At 37.3% G+C, this 24,689-nt stretch overlaps 4 protein-coding genes and 1 pseudogene across 4 annotated transcripts; 3 read left to right on the top strand and 2 right to left on the bottom strand.

The window, feature by feature from the left end:
- The first annotated feature begins 299 nt into the window (after positions 1 to 299).
- LOC145894224 (forkhead box protein K1-like) lies at positions 300 to 6,713 on the top strand. The gene is made up of 13 exons (XM_082982736.1): positions 300 to 665; positions 988 to 1,072; positions 1,147 to 1,364; positions 1,607 to 1,715; positions 2,173 to 2,247; positions 2,468 to 2,569; positions 2,774 to 2,976; positions 4,088 to 4,243; positions 4,600 to 4,778; positions 4,836 to 4,913; positions 5,161 to 5,382; positions 5,601 to 5,681; positions 6,211 to 6,713. The coding sequence occupies exons 1-13, from the start codon at positions 325 to 327 to the stop codon at positions 6,246 to 6,248; spliced, it is 1,887 nt and encodes a 628-aa protein (XP_082838862.1). The 5' UTR covers positions 300 to 324; the 3' UTR covers positions 6,249 to 6,713.
- Positions 6,714 to 8,782: 2,069 nt separating this feature from the next.
- On the top strand, positions 8,783 to 12,349 carry LOC145894072 (serine/threonine-protein kinase PLK1-like). The gene is made up of 11 exons (XM_082982513.1): positions 8,783 to 8,991; positions 9,084 to 9,233; positions 9,304 to 9,429; positions 9,891 to 10,078; positions 10,142 to 10,270; positions 10,453 to 10,631; positions 10,691 to 10,855; positions 10,931 to 11,008; positions 11,181 to 11,386; positions 11,462 to 11,593; positions 11,813 to 12,349. The coding sequence occupies exons 1-11, from the start codon at positions 8,821 to 8,823 to the stop codon at positions 12,017 to 12,019; spliced, it is 1,731 nt and encodes a 576-aa protein (XP_082838639.1). The 5' UTR covers positions 8,783 to 8,820; the 3' UTR covers positions 12,020 to 12,349.
- Positions 12,350 to 12,849: 500 nt separating this feature from the next.
- Positions 12,850 to 13,916, bottom strand: LOC145895608 (uncharacterized; annotated as a pseudogene).
- Positions 13,917 to 17,219: 3,303 nt separating this feature from the next.
- Positions 17,220 to 20,101, top strand: LOC145894226 (uncharacterized). Its single transcript, XM_082982738.1, has 9 exons — positions 17,220 to 17,443; positions 17,505 to 17,611; positions 17,663 to 17,826; positions 18,158 to 18,286; positions 18,344 to 18,437; positions 18,597 to 18,718; positions 19,022 to 19,125; positions 19,570 to 19,750; positions 19,914 to 20,101. Exons 1-9 carry the CDS (start codon positions 17,304 to 17,306, stop codon positions 20,079 to 20,081), a joined length of 1,209 nt encoding a protein of 402 aa, XP_082838864.1. The 5' UTR covers positions 17,220 to 17,303; the 3' UTR covers positions 20,082 to 20,101.
- A 39-nt stretch (positions 20,102 to 20,140) lies between these two features.
- LOC145894227 (alkaline ceramidase 2-like) lies at positions 20,141 to 22,814 on the bottom strand. The gene is made up of 6 exons (XM_082982739.1): positions 22,693 to 22,814; positions 21,326 to 21,440; positions 21,082 to 21,223; positions 20,877 to 21,014; positions 20,660 to 20,788; positions 20,141 to 20,605 (listed from the first exon to the last, which is right to left on the bottom strand). Exons 1-6 carry the CDS (start codon positions 22,795 to 22,797, stop codon positions 20,422 to 20,424), a joined length of 813 nt encoding a protein of 270 aa, XP_082838865.1. The 5' UTR covers positions 22,798 to 22,814; the 3' UTR covers positions 20,141 to 20,421.
- Between the last annotated feature and the right edge of the window lie 1,875 nt (positions 22,815 to 24,689).

Genomic DNA, 24,689 nt, shown 5'->3' with positions numbered 1-24,689 from the left:
ATGCAAAACGACCTCAAACAACGTACAATTGGCTGTAATTGCGAGAAGTTTTTGTCCACCTTGCAAGTAGATAGTAATTCAAATACTTTATCATTTTCCATTGGAAAATATCGTAATGTAGGCTAGTTCTTGTTTCTTTTCGTTTTTAAATATTTCCAGTTTTTCCTAAAATGAACTCTTCAAATATTTTAAGAGACATGCAGTATTTTTTACCCCATCTGTAAAACATAATGACGCCACAAATTGTTGTGCCACTAGAGGCGACAGTTGTCTTGTTTTCGTTCACAATCAGAACCCAACGTGGCTGGCTGGTGTTGTTGCAAGATGACTGCTGAAGTAGCTAGTGGAATGTTGATTCCTTCAGTTCCGCAAGCCTATGAAAGTGGTCAGTTTAATAGTGATACCTCAGATGGCAAAGTTATTGGAAAGTTGTCGGGGACAAACTTTGAATATTTAATCGTGAAAGACAAGGTTATCATTGGAAGAAATAGTTCACACGGAAAGGTCGACGTAAATATCGGACATTCATCGTACGTGTCAAGAAAACATTTACAAATAAGCTTTGAAAAGGGAAGGTTTTTTCTTAATTGCCAAGGAAAAAACGGCGTGTTTGTTGATGGCCAGTTTCAGCGACTTGGCGCGCATCCTATGCCTTTGGATAAAACGTGAGTGCCGTGTTGTTGATATGCGGGCGTAGTTAAACCAGCGAACCGGAACGGAATAATCTCGCGTCATTGGTCAAATGTGTCACGTGATACTCACGTAAACAAACTAGCTTAAAATGGCCTCGTGGTCGCACAGAAAAACATTGCGCAATCATACACGTTATTAATACAACCACAAACAACAAAAACTATTAAAATATATATTTGCACATGTGGACAAAATAAATTTTGCAACAAAATTATAACTCAAAAAGGTGTCCACTTTGTTTTTTTTCTCCTTTTTTAGTAGGCTACATCTTATGGACTGATTTTTTTTACACAGATGTGTGATACGGTTTCCAAGCACAACAATCAAACTAAGTTTTACTCCTTTTCCTTCAGAGGTTGCTCCATACAACACAGGAAAGGTTTGCACATTTGTTTATGCATAACAAACTTGCATTTTTAAAGCTAAAGACATACATACCTATTTCCGTTGTAGGAATTAGAAGCCGTGGCAACAGGTGAAGTGCACTCTAAGCCATTGTTGGCTCAGCCACATATAAATTATTTGGGTAAAACACGTGTATGTGATGAAGCTACTGCTAAAGATGGTATTCCCTCCTCACTGTCAGTTGTAGGCAGGCATGAAAAACACATAACCTCATATGAAGCTCGGGGCTTTTTAAGTGCACCTCCATCACCCACTGGCACAATCAGGTATACTTATTTGTAATTAGCGTTTCTTAACTAAATGTTAATCTTTTCATCCAACATGATGTTAACAGTAAAGTTTGTAATTTTTAATGTGGCATGTGCTAAAATTTGATTGGTTTGATATGCAGAATATATCAATTTTTCGCATTTGTATGATATTGGGTATACTGTCCTTCGCATTCAAAAAACTTCGATTCTGTCTTGTTTATGTTTCTTAATCATAAAATATCACTTAATTTTTTAAGTGCTGTCAATTCATGTCCATCAAGTCCAAGGAGTCGGCCTTCGCACTATGGAAATCATCATGAACAAGTCACAGAAAACTTAAATGCTGCTGCTTCTGCTATTGCATCGGTAGTTTTCTTTTATTTTGTAATTTATTAATTATTATGTGTGTTATGCTAATCCCACATTAAAGATTAGAGGGCACTGGGTGTCTAAAATCCAAGAAAAAGTAATTTAAAGTTGTTCAAATATTCTTACATACAAATGCATTTGCATTTTTTTTATGATTGCCTTGATTCATTGAATTTCATGGTTGACCATTTGCTAGTGCATTGTTTCTCATACTGTGTGCTGAGAGAGATTTGCAGGTGTGTCACAGAACTGTTTGGAAATTGGAAAATATACTATTCATATTACAAAGGGGAGAGAAAACATTTTAGAAAACAGAGCAAACTAACTCTCATTGGTTTCAGGTTTCATCAAAGTTAGGTATTTTTAACATATTTTCAAAAACCCACTCTTACATTATTGCTACCCCCCAAAAAAATGATTTGCGAGTTACACAAATTCTTTACAATTACCACAGGTTGTTGAAGACAATGGTAATAGTGAAGGAGTAGATTCCAAACCTCCGTATTCTTATGCTCAGCTGATTATACAAGTATGAATGTTATTTCTTTCCACATTGTTGATCTTTGTTTTCAACACTGAAGCATATTGGGTTGGTGGTTTACCAACAAAAAAACTTAAAAAATGTTTTCAGTATAAATTCTGTGTAAAAGTGGTGTTAAAAATAAAGAAAGCTTAAATTTTTTGCTGTTTGCAATAGTTAAAATTGCCAATTTTAGTTGAAATTGTGCCCTTACATTTATGGTTTTTAGGCGATATCATCTGCAACACAAAGACAGCTGACCTTAAGTGGGATCTATGCGCACATCACCAAACATTATCCTTATTATCGTACAGCAGACAAGGGTTGGCAGGTAGTAAATCTTGTGCTTCTTTTTGTATTACTGTCTAAAGTTGATGTTCTTTCAATTTTCGAGTAATCTTGGTTATATGTTAACCAAAATTAAAGACACAACCCACACAATGGACAGGTATTATTAAAGACCTAATTGCAGCAGGTTTATGTGAACTGTCAGTCCACCTGCTAAGACTTTCATACACTTAAAATTGTCTTGCAGAATTCCATCCGACACAACTTGTCGTTGAACCGATATTTTGTAAAAGTTCCAAGATCACAGGAGGAGTCAGGGAAAGGCTCATTTTGGAGAGTGGATCCAGCTTCCGAAAGAAAATTAGTAGAGCAAGCATGGAGAAAAAGAAGGCAAAGAACAGTTCCCTGCTTTTGTGCACCTTTAACATCAAGTGTCTCCACCATAACAAGGTAACAGAAATTTGATCTTGGGTGTTTTTGGTGCTAATGAAATATAACATAATTGCTGTTCTACAAGGTAACAATTATATATGGCGAGTGGCGGATCTAGAAAAAATATGAGGGGGGTATTCGGTTTCGGTACCTAATTAATGAAGCCGTTAGATGCGGTTACAATTTTTTTTCAGACATTTACCATGCTGTAATTTTTTGTCCAAATCTCGGTGGAAACCAGTTTAGTTGTTGAACACGTTGCCAATATTACGCATGTTAAAAACAACTGTTAGCGCTCGCATAGGTGCAAAGAGGAATATAAGGCCACCGCATGCAACATAGTTTTTATTTGTATGTTTTCTTGATAACTTAAGCCCACATTAAATTCCTTTTAGATAACACGTATATTTAAACCTTTCCTTCAACGTCGTGGTAATGAAACTACCGCAAGCACTACCACAAAAACTTGCATCGAGTGTTACGCAATTGCGAAAGCCAGGAAGCCGTATTTTGCAATGTGCCATTAATTAGCCTTAGTTTACAGCAGAAAATTGGGAAATTCCCAACAAAATTTCGACCCTCCGCTCTAAGAACAAATCTGTAATGGTCTAGGTCTAGTACGTGGTCTTGCATCACCAAATACACATCGATGTTTTAGCAGTAAATAATTTGCGAAATATTTAAAAAAAAATACAGACGAAATAGAAAATACTCGTTTAGCTACATTTATTTTTGTGCAATTTTGTCAAACAATTACAACTCTTACAGAGTGCGGCTTCTGTATAAAAATTGTAGCAGAAATGAATAAACTTATAAGGCCGTGCTTTCGAAAACTTTCGAAAACCAACGGCACAACAAACGATTGTTTCATAAGAGTCATCGCCGCGTGAATGCAGCGCGGGCGACCGAGAAACAAAGAAACAGCAAGGACGAACACTTGACCGTAGTGTTCGTTTCTGCGTAACGGAGAATTAATCGCACTTTCACACCCCACAAAACAATGTGCCAATATGCTGAGGGGGGTGTTCTGACACCTAAACACCCCCCCCTAGATCCGCCACTGTATATGGCTGATTTTGTAATACTGACTTTTTAGATTGTATCGTATTTATATGTTATATTGTTGTAGATCAGCTCCTGTATCTCCAGAGCACCCTATTCCTGTAAACCCACTTTCACCTATAAATACTGTCCATGGAATTCCATCTACACTACATAGTATTAGCAATAGTCATAAAATTAGTGAAGATGATTCAAAAGTAAAATTTGTTCAAGTACCTTCACGGTAAGGTTTTTACCCATTTCTTTTGACTCTTTTATTTATTGTGAGTCACTGAAAATACCTTATTGTGGCCAGTTGGGCTCTGTGCAGTAACATCCATTTTGCAGTGTTGATTATGTCCATTTTACAACAACAGTGTTAGACCGGTTATGACTAGAAAAGGAAGGCAACAAGAACGACTTAAAACATTTAGAATCTCACATAAAATCTGCTTGAACTAAGTTGTACATTTCTTTAATTAAACAAATCAGTGTAATGTAGCAAGTAGGAAAGCTTAATTTGATAAACTAACAAGCAATTTTTAAATTTATGTAAATCATACATCAGATGCAAACTATGGATTATCCCATTTTTTGCAGATTTGCTCAATCTGCACCTGGTTCACCCATAGGACATGAACAGAACAAAAATACTTTTCCATCAGTTCCTAATGTAGGAGTTATTCCTGTACCAATTGTTCATACTGCATCGTTTGAAGCGTCATCACAAAATAGTAACTTGATGGCTACATCCATGTGGTCACACAAAGTTGAACAAGGTATATATGGCTGATATTTATCTGCCACGAATTGGAATTTTACTACTTTTGTTGCAGTCTCACAAGCATCAGTTAATTCTCACTCTTCCCAAGAGAAAAATAATGGAAACCCAACAGACTTCAGTAGTACACCAGGTAAAAAAAGAAAAATGTGTTACTGAAAAGTTGTGACAAATGTGCAATTAGATACATGTGTTGAAGAAAATTCAAAAAAAAGGATGGGTTATTATTGACATCATGAAGATTCATAAGAATCTAAGATTGAAATCAAGAAAACAAACAGAGCCAAAACAGTCGAAATAAGACCGATATTATTAGTCTAAACCACTGTTTGTATTGTTGAGGAAAGCTGCACTAAATTTTCTTTTTATATTAACTGCAGAGAAACTATCAGTAGTGATGCATGCTCCTGCCAGCAGCTCAATAAATCCTGTTACGCTTTCCTCTGTCAACACTTCTCACCCTCTTCTTCACCAGCAACATGTTGTTATGGTAACTGGTCAATCTGGAACGAAAATTCCTCAAGCAATTCCAATTAACATTGGTACTTTTGTTGCCGGGGCAAATCCCATAGTAAATTCTGGATTGCCTTTTATGGTTGCAGGTGTGTATCTAGGAATGAAAAAATAAGCCTTTAATTAAATTGAAATGAGAAGATGTGAGAACATGAAAACGTATGATTTTTTTGTGGTGAAATGGAGACCAGTAAATTGTTATATACAGGAAGGTTCCAACCGAGTAATTTGCTTTTAATTTTTGTGTAATTTTATTTTGTAAATGGCATTGCAGCTATCTGGTAAATTTAAGTATATTATTTTGCAGGTAACCAACAGGTATTAATGAAGCGTATTGCGGAAGTGAACGATTGTGAAGTAACCGCTGCAAAAAAAATAAGAACTGAAGGTAACTACAAAGTTATGCATTTAATAACCTAACTAAAGCATGATTTGAAAGGTCTTTAAACAAATTTCATTTCCATTGTCAACAAAATCTTTCATTGTGTCTTTTTTATGCGAAGCAAAATTATACTTCTAAAATATAGTTTTCAAGAAGAGCCGTAATACAACATGCCAATCAGCCTTACTCGTACAGACTTATGTGTTGGTTAGTTATATGTGTAGTGCTTGAAACAACTGTAGGCTTGCAATGAAGCACAAGGTAGCGACAATATCCTGCACTTCCCACACAAGGTCTTTAGGGATCGGCCATGTAAGGGTAACCCGAGCACCCTAAATAGAGGCAGTTAGTTTTGTGGGTAGCTTAACATGATGATGAAAAAAAATTTAAAAAACTAGAGAATAAGTAGGAGGGTGGATAACAAAATTTCCTTCAAAACTCCACTTATTTTCAATATTTTTCTGTCAAATTATGAAGTGTTTGTGATTGGTTACATCAATACCTTTATGGATTTATGTTGGTGCATTTGTTGCAGGTCAATTTGATAACGACCAGTTAAAAACAAAAGAGTGAATAAAGGTGACAGCAGTGCAAAGATCAGCATAAATTCAATGCTATAAAAGAGTTCCTATCAGTGAATACTGACAATCGTATATCCTATTTCTGTTATGTAAGGCATGCATTTTTTGATAAAGCAAATCTCAAAGTTAATGAAAATGCAACATAAAAAGTTTGTTATTTTTATGTGACTGTATGGTGTTTTTTATGCTATTGCCAATCTTAAAACTTTGGCATATGTATTTTTAATCTAACAAGCCTTGGTTGGTGCAGAAAGGTTTAATATGAACTTGGAGAATGCTTGTCAAATTGGTGGTGCTTTTGCGGAAGAATCAAGCATACAATCTGTAGTGCCACACATTGTACATATATTTGTCCCTTTGTTCAGTTTGGTTTTACAAGCCTTTGTCGTGCTGGTGCTTGTTTGTTTCATGTCAATAATTGTAAAATATGGATCATAAACATCAAATGTTGTACGCCGGAAAAGATAGGTTGGCAAATATGTTTAAACAGACGAAGTATTTACTCACCTAAAATCTAATCATTTGTATTTTGCGCAAAAAACAACGACGCAGATACACATAAGAAAAAAATGGCACCTTAAGAGGTCATCGAGTCCATGCGGCCGTCGTAGGATCGCAGCCAGTCTAACTGGGAGGACATTTGCTGCACGGGACGTTACATATTGCTTTTTGTGTCCCCACCCCTTTTCTAAAAAATGCAGGTGTTAGTGTAAAACCCTTTGTTGAAAGGTTGGGAATCACTGCAATATACGCAGCAATTCAAACATCTCAAAAATACTGGTTTTATAAAAAAAAAGCATGAATTTAACACAAATATCCAAACTTCGTTTTGTCCTAAAGATCAAGACAAATTGTGTAGAATCTTCAACCTTGATGCAAAAATTAAGCGTTTACATTTTTCAATTTTCAAAATGAAAAGCGAAGCATGAACAACTAATTGGCAAAATCATACTTCGTACCGCGATAAGGTATTTTTGCTTTGTGGAGTTGTTTTGAAATCATGGAGAGTTCGGAAGAACGCAGTAATCTTTCATGCATTCGCAGCTTGGCCTTTTACCAGGCCAATCGCTCTACCAACTAGGCTACGGAAGTTCAGCGGTTTTACCGGGCATATTATGGTCAAGATAACTTTGCCAGGCAGCCTTTACATACACGTAGGGCATCTCTCTACCGCTATTCGAAAGAATATGAAGTTTAGAAACCGAAAAAAATCAAGAAAGAAACGAACAAACTGAGGGAAAATAGTTTTACGAAGGAAGACCGATGCTTTTTATTGTCTATACCCCTTTTAATTTACCTCAATACAAGCTCTGGCTTTTCCTCCGTGGCGCTCAGAATCTCTCTTTCAACTGACTCTATGCGGGAATCACTGACCATAAGCGATTTAATCCGAATAAACAGTTTATTTTCTGGCTCATCGTACAAAATCCCAAGCCGGCGAATAGCTTGTTGATTATCAGTGGTGATAGAAGTATCTTATCATGGCGAAATAGAATCTAATTAATTCTAAAGGTAAAATGCACAACAGTAGATCACAAAACATGGCTATAGGCTAATAGCGACACAGGTGGAAGAGAATAAAGGGGCAATGCTACATAGCCTAGTTACAGTTAAAACTTCGTCCGCTGCACTAAACTAAATAGGCTTTAGGCAATTAAAGGTCCAGGAAAAACAAGAAGCCGTGTTGGGCCCAACAAAAATATTCAACCATCCAATTATACAACAGCTTTGGGCCCAACTATGGTCGACAAGGAAGCATTTTCTTGGTCAATAGGGGACCAAGCGTTATAATGATTTGGGCGAAATACCTAATTTGAAAAAAAAAATAAAAAAAAGTAAAATATTGCGCCCGCCAATATGAGTCAGAGTGAAAGATAAAATTTATTTGACCGTGAGAAAGTTGCGTTGCCTACAAAAAGGGTTTGTTTGTCCGACTGGCGTCGCGATGGTTTTATTTCATTCGTAAAATTTATTTTATTTTTGTTTTATTTAATTTTTTTATGATTCAAGCTAAGTTTGATGTTCAGTTGTGTCTTTCTAAAAAGTTGCAACAAACATATTTAAATTCATTAGGATCCCTTTTGAAAAATTGTTACTGCACATCACAGAAACAATATTTTTGCCTTTGACTCCTGTATGACGTCATACAAAACTGGCCAATCAGCAATCATTTTCAGAGCCGGGCGAGTTTCAAAAAGACATTTAAATCACCAGTATAACAGTTAAGACTCAAGAGACGCGCTTGAACAATGGTTGTGATGTGTTTTGAAAATTCGTTGTGGCTTGAAGAGCGTGTATATTTTATGTAGCTCTGCACTGATGTGCGTATAAAAGTTAGTTACATTGTTTGTTATCTGTGTACATATTCACAGAATCGTCCTGGTGTAATGTTCTCTCTGTAAGAGACACTTTTTTGTTATTGGTAACAACGCGGTTAATTTACGATATATACGTAATAATAATAATAAAATTTAGCTTTCGTTTGTCAATATTTTATTATAAAGCTGAGTTCATTGTGTCAGATATAGGTTTCAGGTACAGTAGGACTTACCTGAAATTACAAAATGTCCCGAAAAGATATTCCTGCAAAAGATATCCCTGATATTCTGCATGACAGTGATTCAGGGAAAAGGTATCAAAAAGGTCGATTTTTGGGAAAGGGAGGATTTGCCAAATGCTATGAAATTACTGATCTTGATACCAAACAAATTTTTGCTGGAAAGATTGTTCCTAAGGTAAGGCTTGTGTTAATATAATAAAATATGGAGACGTTATTACATTAACTTTGCCTTTTGAATGTCACCACATTAAACGTTGTTTGTTTCAGTCACTTCTAATTAAACCTCATCAAAAAGACAAGATGTCACAAGAAATTAGCCTTCATCGCAGCCTTTGTAATGAGAATGTTGTTGGTTTTCATGGGTTTTTTGAAGATAAGGATTTTGTGTATGTTGTGCTGGAACTATGTAGACGACGGGTAAATGACTTTTTAGTCAACTTAAATTATTTATCTGAATTAAACCTAACTCCTACATGTTACGTTACAGTCATTAATGGAGTTACACAAAAGAAGGAAGGCTGTAACAGAGCCAGAGACTCGATATTACATGCGACAAATTATAACAGGGGTGCAATACTTGCACAACAACAAAATTATTCACAGAGATTTGAAGGTAACTTTGGAAAAATGGCCAGTCCATGATGTTTACTCAATATTCTGAAGCTTTCATAAATTCTGATATCAAAGTTTGTGTATGGTAGAAATATGTGAAATTGTGCTGCACTATAAATATATTTGTAATAATTGCTAAATACTGCTCTTCTGGCAAACTTTATTTTTATTGACGTTACGGCTGTTATGCAGCGCCTTCATCAGGAAGTATGAAATGTAAATCAAGCAATGTAGACAACATAAACAAACAAAAAGAAATAGAAAAGAAGAAGTGAAAAAATGACAAGAAAGGGAAAACACACCTGCACTAAATAATAGTCGATAAAAATAAAAGTTTCCCAGAAGAGCAGTATTTAGCAATAAAATATGCCTGGCAGTGTCAGTAAAAATTTATATTTGTAATAAGTTATAATTTAAAATATATAAGAACTTACAGTGTTTTATACTTGTTTGTCAATACAGCTTGGAAACCTCTTTTTAACTGATGAGATGGAAGTTAAAATTGGAGATTTGGGCTTGGCCACACGTGTTGGTTATGATGGCGAAAGAAAGAAAACACTTTGTGGAACACCAAATTACATTGCTCCTGAAGTTCTTGGAAAGAAAGGACATAGCTATGAAGTTGATATTTGGTCTTTGGGATGTATTATGTAAGATATAAATAATTAAGCTTTTTGGCACTGGCAGCTGTAAAAAATCTGTTTTGTTTTTAGGTACACATTGTTATGCGGAAAGCCACCTTTTGAAACTACATCTCTCAAAGAAACATATTCGAGAATTAAAAAGAATGAATACAGAATTCCAAGCCATGTTTCAACACCTGCTAAAAATTTGATCATGAAGTATGTGATAACATAGGCCTAGCACAACTATAACAATTTAAAAATTAAATCAAGAATACTTGTAAAAAGCATTTGGTTGATTGAAAAGTTCATTATTTAAAAAGTTATTTTAATCACCTTGGAAAAACTTTGTCTTCTTTACTGTAAATTTATTTAAATTAAAATGTAACACCCACTTTCAGAATGTTGAAAAACGACCCCCAATCTCGACCAGCTGCTCATTCTTTACTTCTTGATGATTTCTTCACCAGTGGATACCTACCTCCAAGACTGCCAACCACATGCTTGACTATGGCACCAAGATTTGCACCAGAACTTCTACATGTTGCCCAAAGAAAACCACTGCATGAGATTAATAATGGTAATGTTATTTAATGTATTTATGTATGATATAGGACTCAAATATTCTTCCGTTTTAAGGAGCCCCAAGTGCAACTTCTAATGCCTTGCCTCTTAAATGTGAGCCAACAGCACAGAATGAAATTCGAAGCAATGAATCAGCAGATTTTCACATGGGTGAACTACTTCAGCAACTAACTGCACTTCTTGATACTAATCCGTCCCAAAGAAGAGTAATTGAAATGGGTACGTTGTGTTGTTACCTGGTCTGACATGCTGCTTTTTTGGACATGAAATACTTACTTATATATCCAAATACAGATGAGGCTGAGGATCCAGCAGCTCACCCTGTTTTGTGGATAAGCAAGTGGGTTGACTACACTGACAAATATGGATTAGGTATGAAAAATATGGATTTAATGTGTTCATTTGGCGTATACCACGCTTTCGCATAGCATCAAGGGCTGATCCAGCTTGGCTGCAATGCCTTGGCTGCGAAGCCTGTGAACCTTAAGGAAAAAACTGTATGTTTTTTTTGCGAAATAATAGTTTTCATTTGTAATATGTTCAGGTTACCAGCTATGTGATAACAGCAATGGTGTCCTTTTCAATGACTGCACTCGACTTCTGTTGTACAACAACAATGAACAGATTGAATACATTGATAAAGATATGGTAGAAACATACCATACATTGAGAGCATACCCAGAAACTTTGATGAAAAAGGTTACACTGTTGAAATACTTCAGAAACTACATGTCTGAGCATCTTTTAAAGGTACAAAAATTTTAAATAGTTGATTCCATTGGTTATTGCAGTGCATTTGACAATATATTGGACATTTAAAAACAGGCTGGTGCGGGGATGGCTCCCAAGGAAGGTGATCAATTTTCAAGATTGCCTTTCCTAAGAACTTGGTTTAGAACCAGAAGTGCAATCATACTGCATTTAAGCAATGGAACACTGCAAATCAACTTTTTTAATGTAAGATTAATATATTATATTTTATTGGATGCCCTTGAATTAGTTTCAGTTTATATAGGTTTTGTTTTATGTTCTTAGTGTTTTTGTTTAATGTTCTTCTTTGAATTAAATGTTAAACTTTTTTTCTCAAATTACCTTTGTTAGTAGACCTAGGAAATTACTGGCGCATGTAGTTACTTACATAGGCTGTATTCTGTTTAAAAATGTAAAAAATTTCAGGACCATACCAAAGTTATTTTGTGTCCTTTGATGGGTGCAGTAACTTATATTGACATGAACAAAAAATTCCGCACTTTTCGAATGAGTCAACTTGAAAAGCATGGATGTTGTCGGGAATTAGCACACCGGTTGCGCTACTCTCGTACCATGCTAGAAAAACTGATATCCAGCAGATCAACAACAACACGCCATAAGGAAACTGCATGAAGACTTGTGGTAATTTTCAGGACGTATGATCACTTGTTATGATGATTATGCACAACACAAATGTTATTTGGTTCTAAAAATATGCCCTCTTCATATTTCTTTCAATGATAAATATTGTTGTCTTGTTTAAATGGTAAGTGAATATTGTGAAATATTCTTGGCAAATACCACTATCACTGCCATGTTATTCGTGTATAGGTGCATGTGATCCCTGCTTCTAATTGTGTCTCTCTTGAATTTATTTCCACATATGCTTGACAAGCTCATTTAAGTAACACCTGTATCAAGCTGAAAAAAGCTGTTTTTTGATAATTAATTCTTAGAAAGTGATGCGTGACAATAAACTGCGTTTGTGAAAAGTTGCAAACTCTCACCAGTTTGGTGTATGACAGCATTACATTTTAAAATCCTTCAAAAAAATAAAGCATTTGGAGCTTGTCGGCTCACGAAAAAAAGCCAAATGGCACGTTTAAATGAAGGGCCGGGTTATCGAGACATCCAAGTTCGTCTGTTGAAACAGTTGTTTTTCGACACGAATCCAAAGGTTCCAGTAAAATTATTTGTACAGTCCTTTGCGAAAATATGTTTTCAGGGTAAAAATCTATTAGCTTTGGCTATAAAGCATCTTCAGTGTGTGTAAAAACAACGTCAAAAGAGTAAAATTATATCTACTAAAATTCATTTCTGTCTTTAGAAAGCTCTGTGTGCAATATAACCCTTCTCACAACTAACCACCAGGACATGTACAGTAATATATAAAAACACGCTAGTAAAATATAAGATCACTTTGACGTAACAGAAATCTTGCGTGAATAAAACGTAACGGACACTCATTTGCAACGGGGCAAAATCATTTCCTTTATATTTATTGTGGCTCTACTTCTGTTAAGCCACATATCCTCGGCTATATTCAATGTGTTGGTGCGTGGTTCTTCCACGAGCGTGACACCGTAGCACCGTTCTAGTGGTGGTTGTGCCGCAAACACGCATTTGGATGCCGATCCTTGTAGTGGTGTAGTAGTGCCGTCCCGTCGTTCCTCTGCGAGTTGTCAAACTTGATCCATGTGGCATGGTGTCCCGACCAGCGTGTGGAAAAACAGTTTTTTGTTTGACCCACATATTGTTCTTTACATATGTTGTATGTAGCGTCATATATATCAAAGCTCTTGCAGGACAAATGTTGAGAACTTTTCACCCTTCCTGTCGGTGTTGGTAGATGTGTTACTGGATGGATCATGCTGTGTTGATGATGACCATGGTTTCCGCATAGGTGGCAATGCCCGCAGGGATAGGATCCAGGTACCACACATAGATTTGCCTGTGCAACTGCTACTTGCCTGTGGCGCAGCAGTTAAGAGGCCTGGAAATTGGGTCCCTCAAGTGATTTTCTTGATCTTGTTGTTGGGTCGCTTCGTGTCATTATGGTGGCGCTGTTCTGTCCAGTTTCTTGCCTCTGAAATTAACTGTGAGATCAAGCGTTTTTGGGAACTAGTATACTGTAACTTTGGCATGCAAGCTGTCCAGGCTGTTATTGTAATCAACTTGAAGTTGATTGAGCCCTCTCAGACGGATGGGTTCAGAGAGTGAAATTGATTTAAAGGTAGCAGTTGGATGGCGTAAAGCTCCATTCACAAACAATCTGTTACAGATGCTGGTAGACTTTGCGTGGCTTTTTGTGACGAACCCAAAGGGATGTGAATTTGTGGTGTTGTGCAGTACGTGTAGGAATTCTAGACCCTTGTCCGTTTCTCTCGTGTAGTTTATCTCTATACGCCGAGACAAACTTCAACTCGCGGAATCTTCGGTTCTTAATAAGTCAGATGTATTTTTGACGCCCAAAGACAAACTAATGCTGGTACACGGTTTGAATTTTTTACCGAAACCTCGTTGGACCCATCGTTAGAGTATGTTGAATGGTTGCAGGCGATAAAGCATGTCAGAAGGGTGAAACGGGATTATATGTTTGCTGGGAAGGAAGATGATGAGACAATTTACAATTTTTCGGGAATTTGCAATTTTAAATTTTTCGCGTCCTAGTGCTGACCTTCCGGATAAAAAGACCAAGACATACACAGAATCGGTATTTGCCAAGCTACGCAATATACAACCACAAGGGCAGCAAATGTTCACCTAACAAAACAATCTCTCTCATTCCCTTAGATACAGTCTAGGCTACGTAAGATTTTACGGTTGGTGAAACACAATAACATAGTATAATATGTAAATTTGACAAAGATGGGTAACTGGTCATTCTCAACGAGGCATCCTACAACATGCCAAATGAAGCAATTGGACTTGAACAATGAATCCATAAAACCTTACCCGCAATATATTAAGGCCAGGTTCGAAAATTTTGTGACGGACTTTCATCAAGCTGGTGCCATAAATGATGATGCTATGTTTCGACACGTAACAGGTATGAAACTTGTGAACGGGACATTTCAACACATACCCGGTCCGATTGCGAAATTCCTCACTTGTCAAGAACATGCTTATGCATACTCGCTTTTTAAGACACTTAAACTGAAGGTTATCCAATTGGTTAACACATCGATTGAAGATATGCCTGTTAGGCTTGTGCCGACTGCAGGTAACATCTCGACTATACGCGGCCCGCTGCATTTCTTCAATGCATTTTAAAGCCTATAAGTTTTCTGCCAATATATTACCAACCTACTCGATTGGGAAGAAGTTAACATTATTAGCATACGACAGCAACTATGAGACAAATCCGTTATTTATTGTTGCGGCAGATGTGGTTTCATTGTACCCAAATATCAAGCATTCTCTTGTGTGATCATCACTCAAAAATGCGTTTGATTAAGCGGAGGATTACACTCACTATTTTTACTGCCGAAAATGTGGTCACTCAATGTATAAGACAGGTTTTAAAATATCGAGCAAGGGATAGCAATCATTCGGTCACCATTGCCAGCATAGCAATGCATCACGTCATTTCTGGCATAGCCCAAGTGCTACGTAAAGCGGAAATCGTCAAACGTTTTATTGACGATATTGTTTTTATTTGTTTCGGGAAGACTCACACCAAACGGATTATCACTGCCCTGACCAACCAATTTGCGCGGTTGCAGTTGAAACTGACATTCCGCATGTCAAACACGAGAGAAACGGACAAGGGTCTGGAATTCCTAGACGTTCTGCACAACACCACAAATTCACATCCCTTTGGGTTCGTCACAAAAAGCCACGCAAAGTCTACCAGCATCTGTAACAGATTGTTTGTGAACGGAGCTTTACGCCATCCAACTGCTACCTTTAAATCAATTTCACTCTCTGAACCCATCCGTCTGAGAGGGCTCAATCAACTTCAAGTTGATTACAATAACAGCCTGGACAGCTTGCATGCCAAAGTTACAGTATACTAGTTCCCAAAAACGCTTGATCTCACAGTTAATTTCAGAGGCAAGAAACTGGACAGAACAGCGCCACCATAAGGACACGAAGCGACCCAACAACAAGATCAAGAAAATCACTTTAGCGACCCAATTTCCAGGCCTCTTAACTGCTGCGCCACAGGCAAGTAGCAGTTGCACAGGCAAATCTATGTGTGGTACCTGGATCCTATCCCTGCGGGCATTGCCACCTATGCGGAAACCATGGTCATCATCAACACAGCATGATCCATCCAGTAACACATCTACCAACACCGACAGGAAGGGTGAAAAGTTCTCAACATTTGTCCTGCAAGAGCTTTGATATATATGACGCTACATACAACATGTGTAAAGAACAATATGTGGGTCAAACAAAAAACTGTTTTTCCACACGCTGGTCGGGACACCATGCCACATGGATCAAGTTTGACAACTCGCAGAGGAACGACGGGACGGCATTACTACACCACTACAAGGATCGGCATCCAAATGCGTGTTTGCGGCACAACCACCACTAGAACGGTGCTACGGTGTCACGCTCGTGGAAGAACCTTCCACCAACACATTGAATATAGCCGAAGATACCTGGCTTAACAGAATTGGAGCCACTATAAATGTCAGGAAATGATTTTGCATCCTTGAATGTGTGTCTACTATCTACAATTATGTTCCCTAAAAGTCTAGTTCAGTGGTTCCCAAAGTGAGCGCCAGCGCCCCCCTGGGGGCGTTTGCAATCGTACGGGGGGCGCTGGAGACTGAATGGGCGATTAAGGGGGCGCTTGGTGACATGGCATTTTTTTTCTTATAGCGTAAGTCTGTGTTTCCCAACCGGTGGTACGTTTACCATAAGTGGTATGCGACCACATTCCAGGTGGAACGCGAGCACCTTTCCGTAATTTTCTTAGCTCTTACTTGGTGGAACGTGCGTTCAGCGCATTCACCACTCTTTTAGACGGAAAAAGAAATCGTCTTGATATCGACAATTGAGGAGACTTACGATTGTTTTTGTCCGACATGTAACCTGATATTGAGAAATTGGTGTCTCACCCATCGCATTAATTAACAAGCAACCAATAAATTCGTTGTGTTTTTTCTCTGTTCTGTTGGGCGTTGTTAAATGACTCAGGTGTTTGGGGGGCGGTACAGAAAAAAAGTTTGAGAATAACTGGTCTAGTTGGACGAACGGCGGAGGACTAGGCTGCTTACAGGCGGTCGTTACACTTAATTTGAGCCTATGGTTATACCGTACGTAACTTATATGTATGAAAACTGAAAATAGGTTTTGACCACCAGGTATCATGATGAAAGTAATACACAAAAATTACATTTCGTCTGGTAGTGCGATTCCTAGACGAAACCCGAAAACACTAAAATGAATTTCTTAGCAGTTACATAGGCTTTACTGTTTGTATTGAACATTGGTTTTGTTAAAATGTTTCGGTCAAGTTTAATGTCGCATTGCATCAAAGCCCGGGCAGCAGAATGAACCACAGCCTCGCAGGACGTATAGTTTGGTGACCCGTGGTCTGGAATATGAAACTTCGGCGCAAAATTACTCATATTGTTTCTGTTAAAATGACCAAATGCAAAGGTTATGTTGTCGAATTTTGGTAGTAGTAGCAATAAGGCTAAACTGTGACTACCCCGAATTGAATAAAATATAAGTCATGACAATCTGATTAAAAGGAGTGCAACAAACGCCAATATGACGTAATAACGACTTCCAAAAGTCGTCCTGCAAAATGTTGGATGATGACTGACCTTTGCCAGTATGTTGCTAATTTTTATATGCAGCCCAAGTCGGAAACTGTTATTTTGAAGATATGTAAGTCAAAACCAAAATTAAGTTTTAGCACACTTTTTATTTTTAAGTAAGTCCCATTTTCACAATGAGTAACCGTAACAAAGAAAATGCCGGCGATCGGCATAAGGCTACCAGTCGCCAGAATAAAGATGCAAAAACGAAAGAAAAAAATCCTAACCCATCTTGTGCGCGCTACGCAACAGCACGATACCTTGAGGAACCCAGGTATACCCAACAAAATTAAGTTTCCTGCAGTTTTTCCTTTTCAAAATGTTTTATGCATAAGATTTGACATTGACGGTCGTTCAACTTACGGGGATTACGGATTTACATCAAAACCCCCAGGAAATAGGCACTTCATACCACGACGAGCCAAATTAAAAGCTGCTGGAGGTTTGTTTAAAGTTAAAAATACTTCAAACAAATTAAAAACACAGTTTATAGGTCGATCAATATCCCTATACGAAAAGTGGCGATTGATGCAATACCAAAGTAACTGCATTATGAAAAGATTTTTGGAAAGGCATCATATTAATGTATCTGTGTTGCCCCCATGCGTTAACTATGACTTATGGAAGCACCCGAAGTGGAAAGCAGCATACAACAAAGTGAGATTCAAGCAGCACTGACTTAAAGTATATCCAATGATACCCCAACTCAGATAAACTGTTGAGACTATTTTGTTTATTATCTGCACGAATTCATGCTTTTGTCAAACAATTTTCACTAACCTAAATTCCTGCAAATATTTTGCTTTCAAGGTTGCTGCACTTAGAAAGTGATAATATCAAATTTGCTAATAGCTTACTTGTAGTTTGCTTTGTGAATTACGGCTTTCAGTAGGATTTTCATGTTGATTGAATTAGAAACTGAAAATAGGTTTAATGCCAGTAAACCAAAAGAGACATAGGTACATTCTATTCTACTGCATGGCTGCAGCCTCTGGACGAAGATCCGTGTCCAGATTGTGATGTGCGATTTACAGCGGACAGTGATGGAAGTTACAAACCAAAGATTGCCCCGGCCAGTATTCTAATGCCCTCTAGATGGCGAAAAAGATCATATTTGGTAGACTACTTATTTTGCACTGCTTGAAAAACATCGTTTAAAAGTCATTATGTACAGGACACAATAATTTTAATCGGACTGCCCCAACACATTACTGTCGCATACTTAAAAGAAGCAAATTCACAAGTATACGTTGAATACGTTGATCCAGGTATACTAATTATCATTTGTATATCAGATAACTATGAGGGGATTGGGTTTAAATAAGTTATCACTGAGTTTAATAGCTAATACATTTTAACGTAGGTATGCTATATACGTTTTCTACATTGCTGATCGTTGATTCACTTCCTTTGTTGCCTTTTTTTAGCTGGTCCTTCTGGTGATAAACGCGGGTCAAACGAGGTTCAAATGTGGATGCATTCCTATCTGGCACCGAAAATAGGAAAACCTATTCGGTTTCATCAGGCAGCTAAAGGCATAAATTTTCAAGTACAGCTATTTATCCACATTCTTTTCAATTGTTGCTTTTAACGGCAACCCTGCTGTTCATGGCTAAGCCAGAGGTCATACCGGTGTTGTGATTTTTTTGAGGTCACAAACTGATAACCTTGTTTTCTAAAAACCGCATTGTATTCGTTTTTGTGCTGATAGTGAATTAAAGTTTGTCCTTGTAAACAAAATGTGAAAGCCGAATTTAAAACTAAAATTTTACTTTTATACTAGTGTTACTGCTGTTTTTTGTATCGTTCCATCCTGCTGCGTATACATACCAAGACTTCCCAACTTTTGTAGTGCGATAAGAACGACGTCATGTGCCAAACATGGATTTGGTATTGGATATACTTTCGATGCATCCGACAGTTGTCTGCTGATGTAATGGCACGCCATATATACAGGTGGGCAAAACTAATATGTACGAACCAATACGTTTTATTCTTAAGCTTGTTTGTCAATAACCTTCACCACATTTAAGATTAAACTATTTCAACACAGTTTGTTTTTACATCATAACTTAAATTACCTGCAATATAGGTACAGGCTATATACGTATACGCCACTAACATCAGCCATATTTTCGCCACTGAAAAAAAGGACACTTTTCAATTATAAATGCTGTAAAACAGACAGAGGTTTTTTCTTTCGTTGTAATTATGGCCCTAATTTAGGTGTGTCCCAGACCACATGAAATTATAGCGGGAATAATTTTAGAAATGCTCCCAGCCGTCGCGGAAGCATTCCCTGAGTTACAAAGCAAACAATGGTGTTTGTGGGACCCCCGGACTCGCATGGGCCCTATTTTTCGGTACATAAAACCTGCGTTTAATTACATCTATATTTAGATTGGGGTGCGAGAGAAGAAGTCTGGAGAGAGTTCATAAGTTCAACTGTTGGCTTGCGGATTTGTTCAAACTTGGATTTTACACCCATGAGTCGCCCTCGCAAACAACGGTTGCTGAGCAAAACACGCCCAAAAGACCCCAACAAACCAGCAGGCCCGAAAAGAAGCAAAGTCGAATGCAGGTAATGATTGCCACAATTTGCACTAAGAATGAAATAGTGCTGTAAAGAATACGCAACTTTCGATATTTGCACAAGGGCAATACATTTTAATATTTTGATTTGTTTCTTCAAAAAAGCAAAAAAAAGCAATAAGCATATATAAAACTTGATATTTGAACCACAGCTTGCCTTGCAAAAAATATTTCGCAAGACTTCAGACACCTGTTTTTCGAAAACCTACTCAACCGATTTAACGGAAGATGACGATAGCGATTTAAGCAGTGACGTCACCTCAACGTGTGGTGCAGTGGACGAAATGTCGATAACCAGCGTTTCTTCCGACGAGGGCTGAAGCAAACAGCATGACATTTTCTACGCGCATTAATACAACAAATACCTCTTCTCACAAACAAAGAATTCACAGAAGTTTTTATTTTTACATTGAAAATTCAGACACGTATTTGATCTGGAACTAAACAGTACAGACACATGCTACAAAAACTTAAGCACAGATGAAATTCAGCAGTTTATCTTTAGACACCACAAAAAATCATAATAATACTTGCAAATGCTGTTGCACACATATACACTAACACTTTTTTGTGGGGTTTAGCAGCTTTAGTTACACACTAAGTAATAATCATATACAACTAAAAAATGACAGGAAGAATAAATTACAGCAATGTGGGTAGCTAGAGTGACTTGCATGATTTGACTGATGTGACCATTAATGACACATATGGAATTCCAAACCAGGTGTGCTTGTCATGTGGCCAAAATCTCAAACGAGGACATTGCTCAGGAGCTTCATGAGTCACATAAAAATATGCATAACATACGCAAGCCATGTATGATGCAAGGCATACAAGTATGTGCCTAAAAATAAAAAAAAATTAACTTTGTTTTTCTATCGGCACAAACTTTACCTACCAAGCACTATGGAGATATGGAAAATGAATTAAATGACAAAGAAATCGATCTGCTACCCAGCATGAAACTGCCATGAACCACCACACTGAAGACATTACACCAACATGAACCACCAGGGGACAGGTGCATCTAAACCATTTAAAACAAGTAAAGGGTTTTTCCACTGTATTTTTTTACAGAAATGTTTATTAATAAGCTGTGTAACCTATCCACCTACTTTCTTAACTCAACAATGAGCAACCCCGTTGCAGGAACACCAAATAAAAATAGAAGGCCATGATTCAGTTCTGGTTTAATCAAGGCCAACAGTGTTGCAAAAAATGCTGCTATAAAAATTGAGGTCTGAAATCGCCTTCTGCAAGTTAAATGTAAAGTAGGAAACATGTAAATTAAAGTAGACATGTAAATTAACACTGGTTTACCTGTCTTCTTTAAAAAAATTAGGCAAGTATATGCTTGGTAACCAGGTACCTAATGCTGCAAGGCAAACCCATAAAATAGCGATTTCATCAATTAATTGTCCAACAAGACTCAGCGTGGAATGAAAATAAACAGATCCAGCCCCTGGAAACATCACAACAATAAAAAATCTTATTATTCATAAATGAACTTCAATTGTGTATGCAAGTACTTAAAGGTGTTTTCATGCACAATGCATTTGCTTACCAACAATAATCAACAAGGTCCACACAACATAAACAGACTTTCCGATTTGCCTTGCGTACTGTTGAAACAGATACATCAGCATTGGAGGTATAACAAAAAATATTGAATTGCTGATCTGAAAATGTTTAACCTTTTTTAAATTTTGACTAATATTGATCAATTTTAAGTTTATCACAGAATAAAATTTATAACATAACAGAAAGCTATGTTGACGCCATAACTGATTATGTCCTGTAAATGGGCAATGTATGAAATTCTTATTATGCCTTTCAATATACCAAATTAAAAAAAAAAACTAATGAGAAAAACACCTCTTATTGGATGTATCATCTATGTCTTTTTATCCTTAAAGTTTAACCATCTATCTATGCACCGAAGTGACAGAGACATTACAAGCAGGTTAAACAAAGTGATGGTGATAATAGAAAAACCACCCGGTTAGAAATTACATCCCAGTCTGCAGAGTATGGCAGCTGCAAGCGCAAGTTTTTCTTCAACTTTGTTTGTTTACATGCCAAATTTTGTACACGATTTTTTCGGCACGCGAATGTCTAAACATAAAACTGTTAACATAATGTTTTTGTTGCTGCCAGGCATATTGTAACTTAATAATCTGTTCTTCTGGCAAAGATAAAACGTAACTTTATTCACCGACGTTTCGCCTGTTATTCAACAAGGCTTCCTCAAGGTAATGGTACAGTGCAGCACACAACTAACGCCAAAAAACGTGCCAACACGAAAAAGGGGATAACGCTAACACCGCTTGTAAAATCATGTGATGTATAAAAATTGGGCGGAAAACGTTTTTTGGCGTTAGTTGTGTGCTGCACTGTACCATTACCTTGAGGAAGCCTTGTTGAATAACAGGCGAAACGTCGGTGAATAAAGTTACGTTTTATCTTTGCCAGAAGAACAGATTATTAAGTTATAAAACTGTTAACAGAAAGACGTATTATCGTTTACGTTGCACGCAGGGTTTAGGGGTCGAGCACCCCGACACGATAAAAGATTTAGTCTTGCAAGCCAATGATCTCATCGGGAACTGCCATATTCTGCAGACTGGATTATACCCATATGCAAGCTAAAGGAACAAATGAGTTATAAACACATAAGTCATTCACAACATTGATAAACAGATACCAACTTGTTTTTACTACCTGTATACTATAATACTAATATGGCAGTAGCAACATCATTAAACAAACAGACAACATAGTTTCATCAACTGACAAACTAAGAATAAATACACCAAAACCAACTAAGCAAAATTGCTGCACAGGGTAGACAATATCTTAGATAATTAAATGAACATTTTATTCGAGATCACAATTTAAGCACATCACAATGGTCTATTACAGTATACTTACTGTGTTCCAAAATTCAGCAATTATTGGAAGTATGTCATAATTGTTTTCACACCAATCAACTTGAGATGAGAGGGGCATAAAATCTGACCACAAAGACTTACTCATGGTTAAAAACTTAAAACAATCCTAAACAAATGAAACACAAGTCAGTCGCCACCAGGACACAGTTATCGTTAGTTATTTATATTAAAAAACGAAAACAGAATGCTTTTTCTTGTCTGACTGAACGCTGCAAAATAAGAACGACAGCTGTTCAGCATGACCTATGTTTTGGGAGCGACTTGAGCATTTAGGTCGCCCTTGTGTTGTTCTCATCAGCTGATTAAATTGATGTTAGGTCCTTGACACGCCCCCTTTATCAAACACATGGTAACCGGTTGTAAAGCTTATTAGTTGGTGAATTTGCTTTAACCATCAATCAATCAGCCAACAGTTAAAAAGTAATAAAAAGTTATTGAAATATTAGCCGTGAATAGAATTGACCTTTCTTATTATGTGTCATGAAACTTTCCGGCTAAAAGTTTTTATGAAACAGAAAACAAATGTTCATTCACCCTAAGTAACGTTCCCTCGTTTTAGAACAGTTTTTAAATGACTTGCCGCGAATGCTTCGTCTGTGTAAAATAGAAATCTGTGCGAATTATCATGGTTAGGTGGTATAGGACAACCTCGTGTAATTTTTGGTTACATATTTGAATACATGATTTGCACCAAAACAGCGCCTCTAGTGTTAGCTCGAGTCAGAGGTTAAAGTTGTGTTGCGCGAGCGAAGTGCTGTTTTGTGTGATAATTTAAACAGTGCGTATGAGATCAAAACAAAGACATTGTTCTTGGTTTTTCAACACCGCTTTCTGCACTTTTTGCATTTACACATGTCTTTCTGACGCCTATGCTAGTTATTTCGTTTGCGTTGCGTCTTTCAACTTGTTAGTCTTCTTTGTCTTTTGTTACTGTCGTCTTTGATGTCACTCTATATATTGGCGACTCTTCCAACAAATAAACAGATTATAACCAACAGTGTTTTATGATAGGCAGGATCGCCCAACTGCGCAGGTGCTTACTTGCCTATCACAGCTATTGTATCAAGATCATTAGGTTTCCAGGCTTTGCAAACCTGCAGACATCCTATAGCTGATTAGCCACTTTTTCCTGGCAAGTCGGAGCGAGATTTAATAGATTAAGCTCCCGGTGAGGTTTAAACCCCCGACCCTGGACTAACCAGGCCCAACGTGATAGCTGTGATCGCCAAGTGATGACCTGCGCAGTGGGGCGACCATGCCATTGCATTAAACACTACTGCGTTGTCTGATTATAGTTGAGATCCCCTGCGTATATGCGAAGGTTGGCTGGAAAGTTGTGCGCTTGCGCACCAATGTACCTTGGCCACAATATACCCCGTGAAACCGCTGAGCTTCTGCTGTAGAGCATTGAGCCTGGTTAGCCCAGGGTCGTGAGTTCAAACCTCGCGATGCGATAGCTGTGATCGCCAAGCAAGGACCTGTGCAGTGGGGCGATCATGCCATTGCATGAAATATTACTGAGATGTTGATGTCGTAGAAGAAATATTTTGTTTTTTCTAAATGGTTGGGGAGGGTTAACCCATGGGGAGGGTTAACTTTTGATAAACTTTAAAAACGTTTGTAAATGGTTGGTAAATGCTGTCTGTCTTTCAAAGATGGACGGGCAGTTTGAATAGGCATATTTTTGGGAAGATGTTGTGTTGGAAGTGCACGTTGTCTTAATTCTTTACGACTTCCTTTTCTATCCTTAATTTTTTTAAAATTAAATTAGCTACTAAATATTTGTACTTTCAGAAACATTGAAGTATGTGTTAAGCATTTTGTTTAGTTTTATTTTGCCATTCACAATATATGTCATTTATCTCATCTGATAAATATTCTGTGAAATATCTTGGAAATTACCATTATAAGTCAACGTAGGCCTACCTAATAATATCTGCTGGAGTAAATTGTAATAATTCACAAATATTCACCAAA

This window comes from Ascidia mentula, chromosome 3 (genome assembly GCF_947561715.1).
Source record: "Ascidia mentula chromosome 3, kaAscMent1.1, whole genome shotgun sequence".
Classification (NCBI taxonomy): Eukaryota; Metazoa; Chordata; class Ascidiacea; order Phlebobranchia; family Ascidiidae; genus Ascidia; species Ascidia mentula.
Note: the sequence above shows the minus strand (reverse complement) of the source record. Positions and strands in the feature narration are given on the sequence as shown.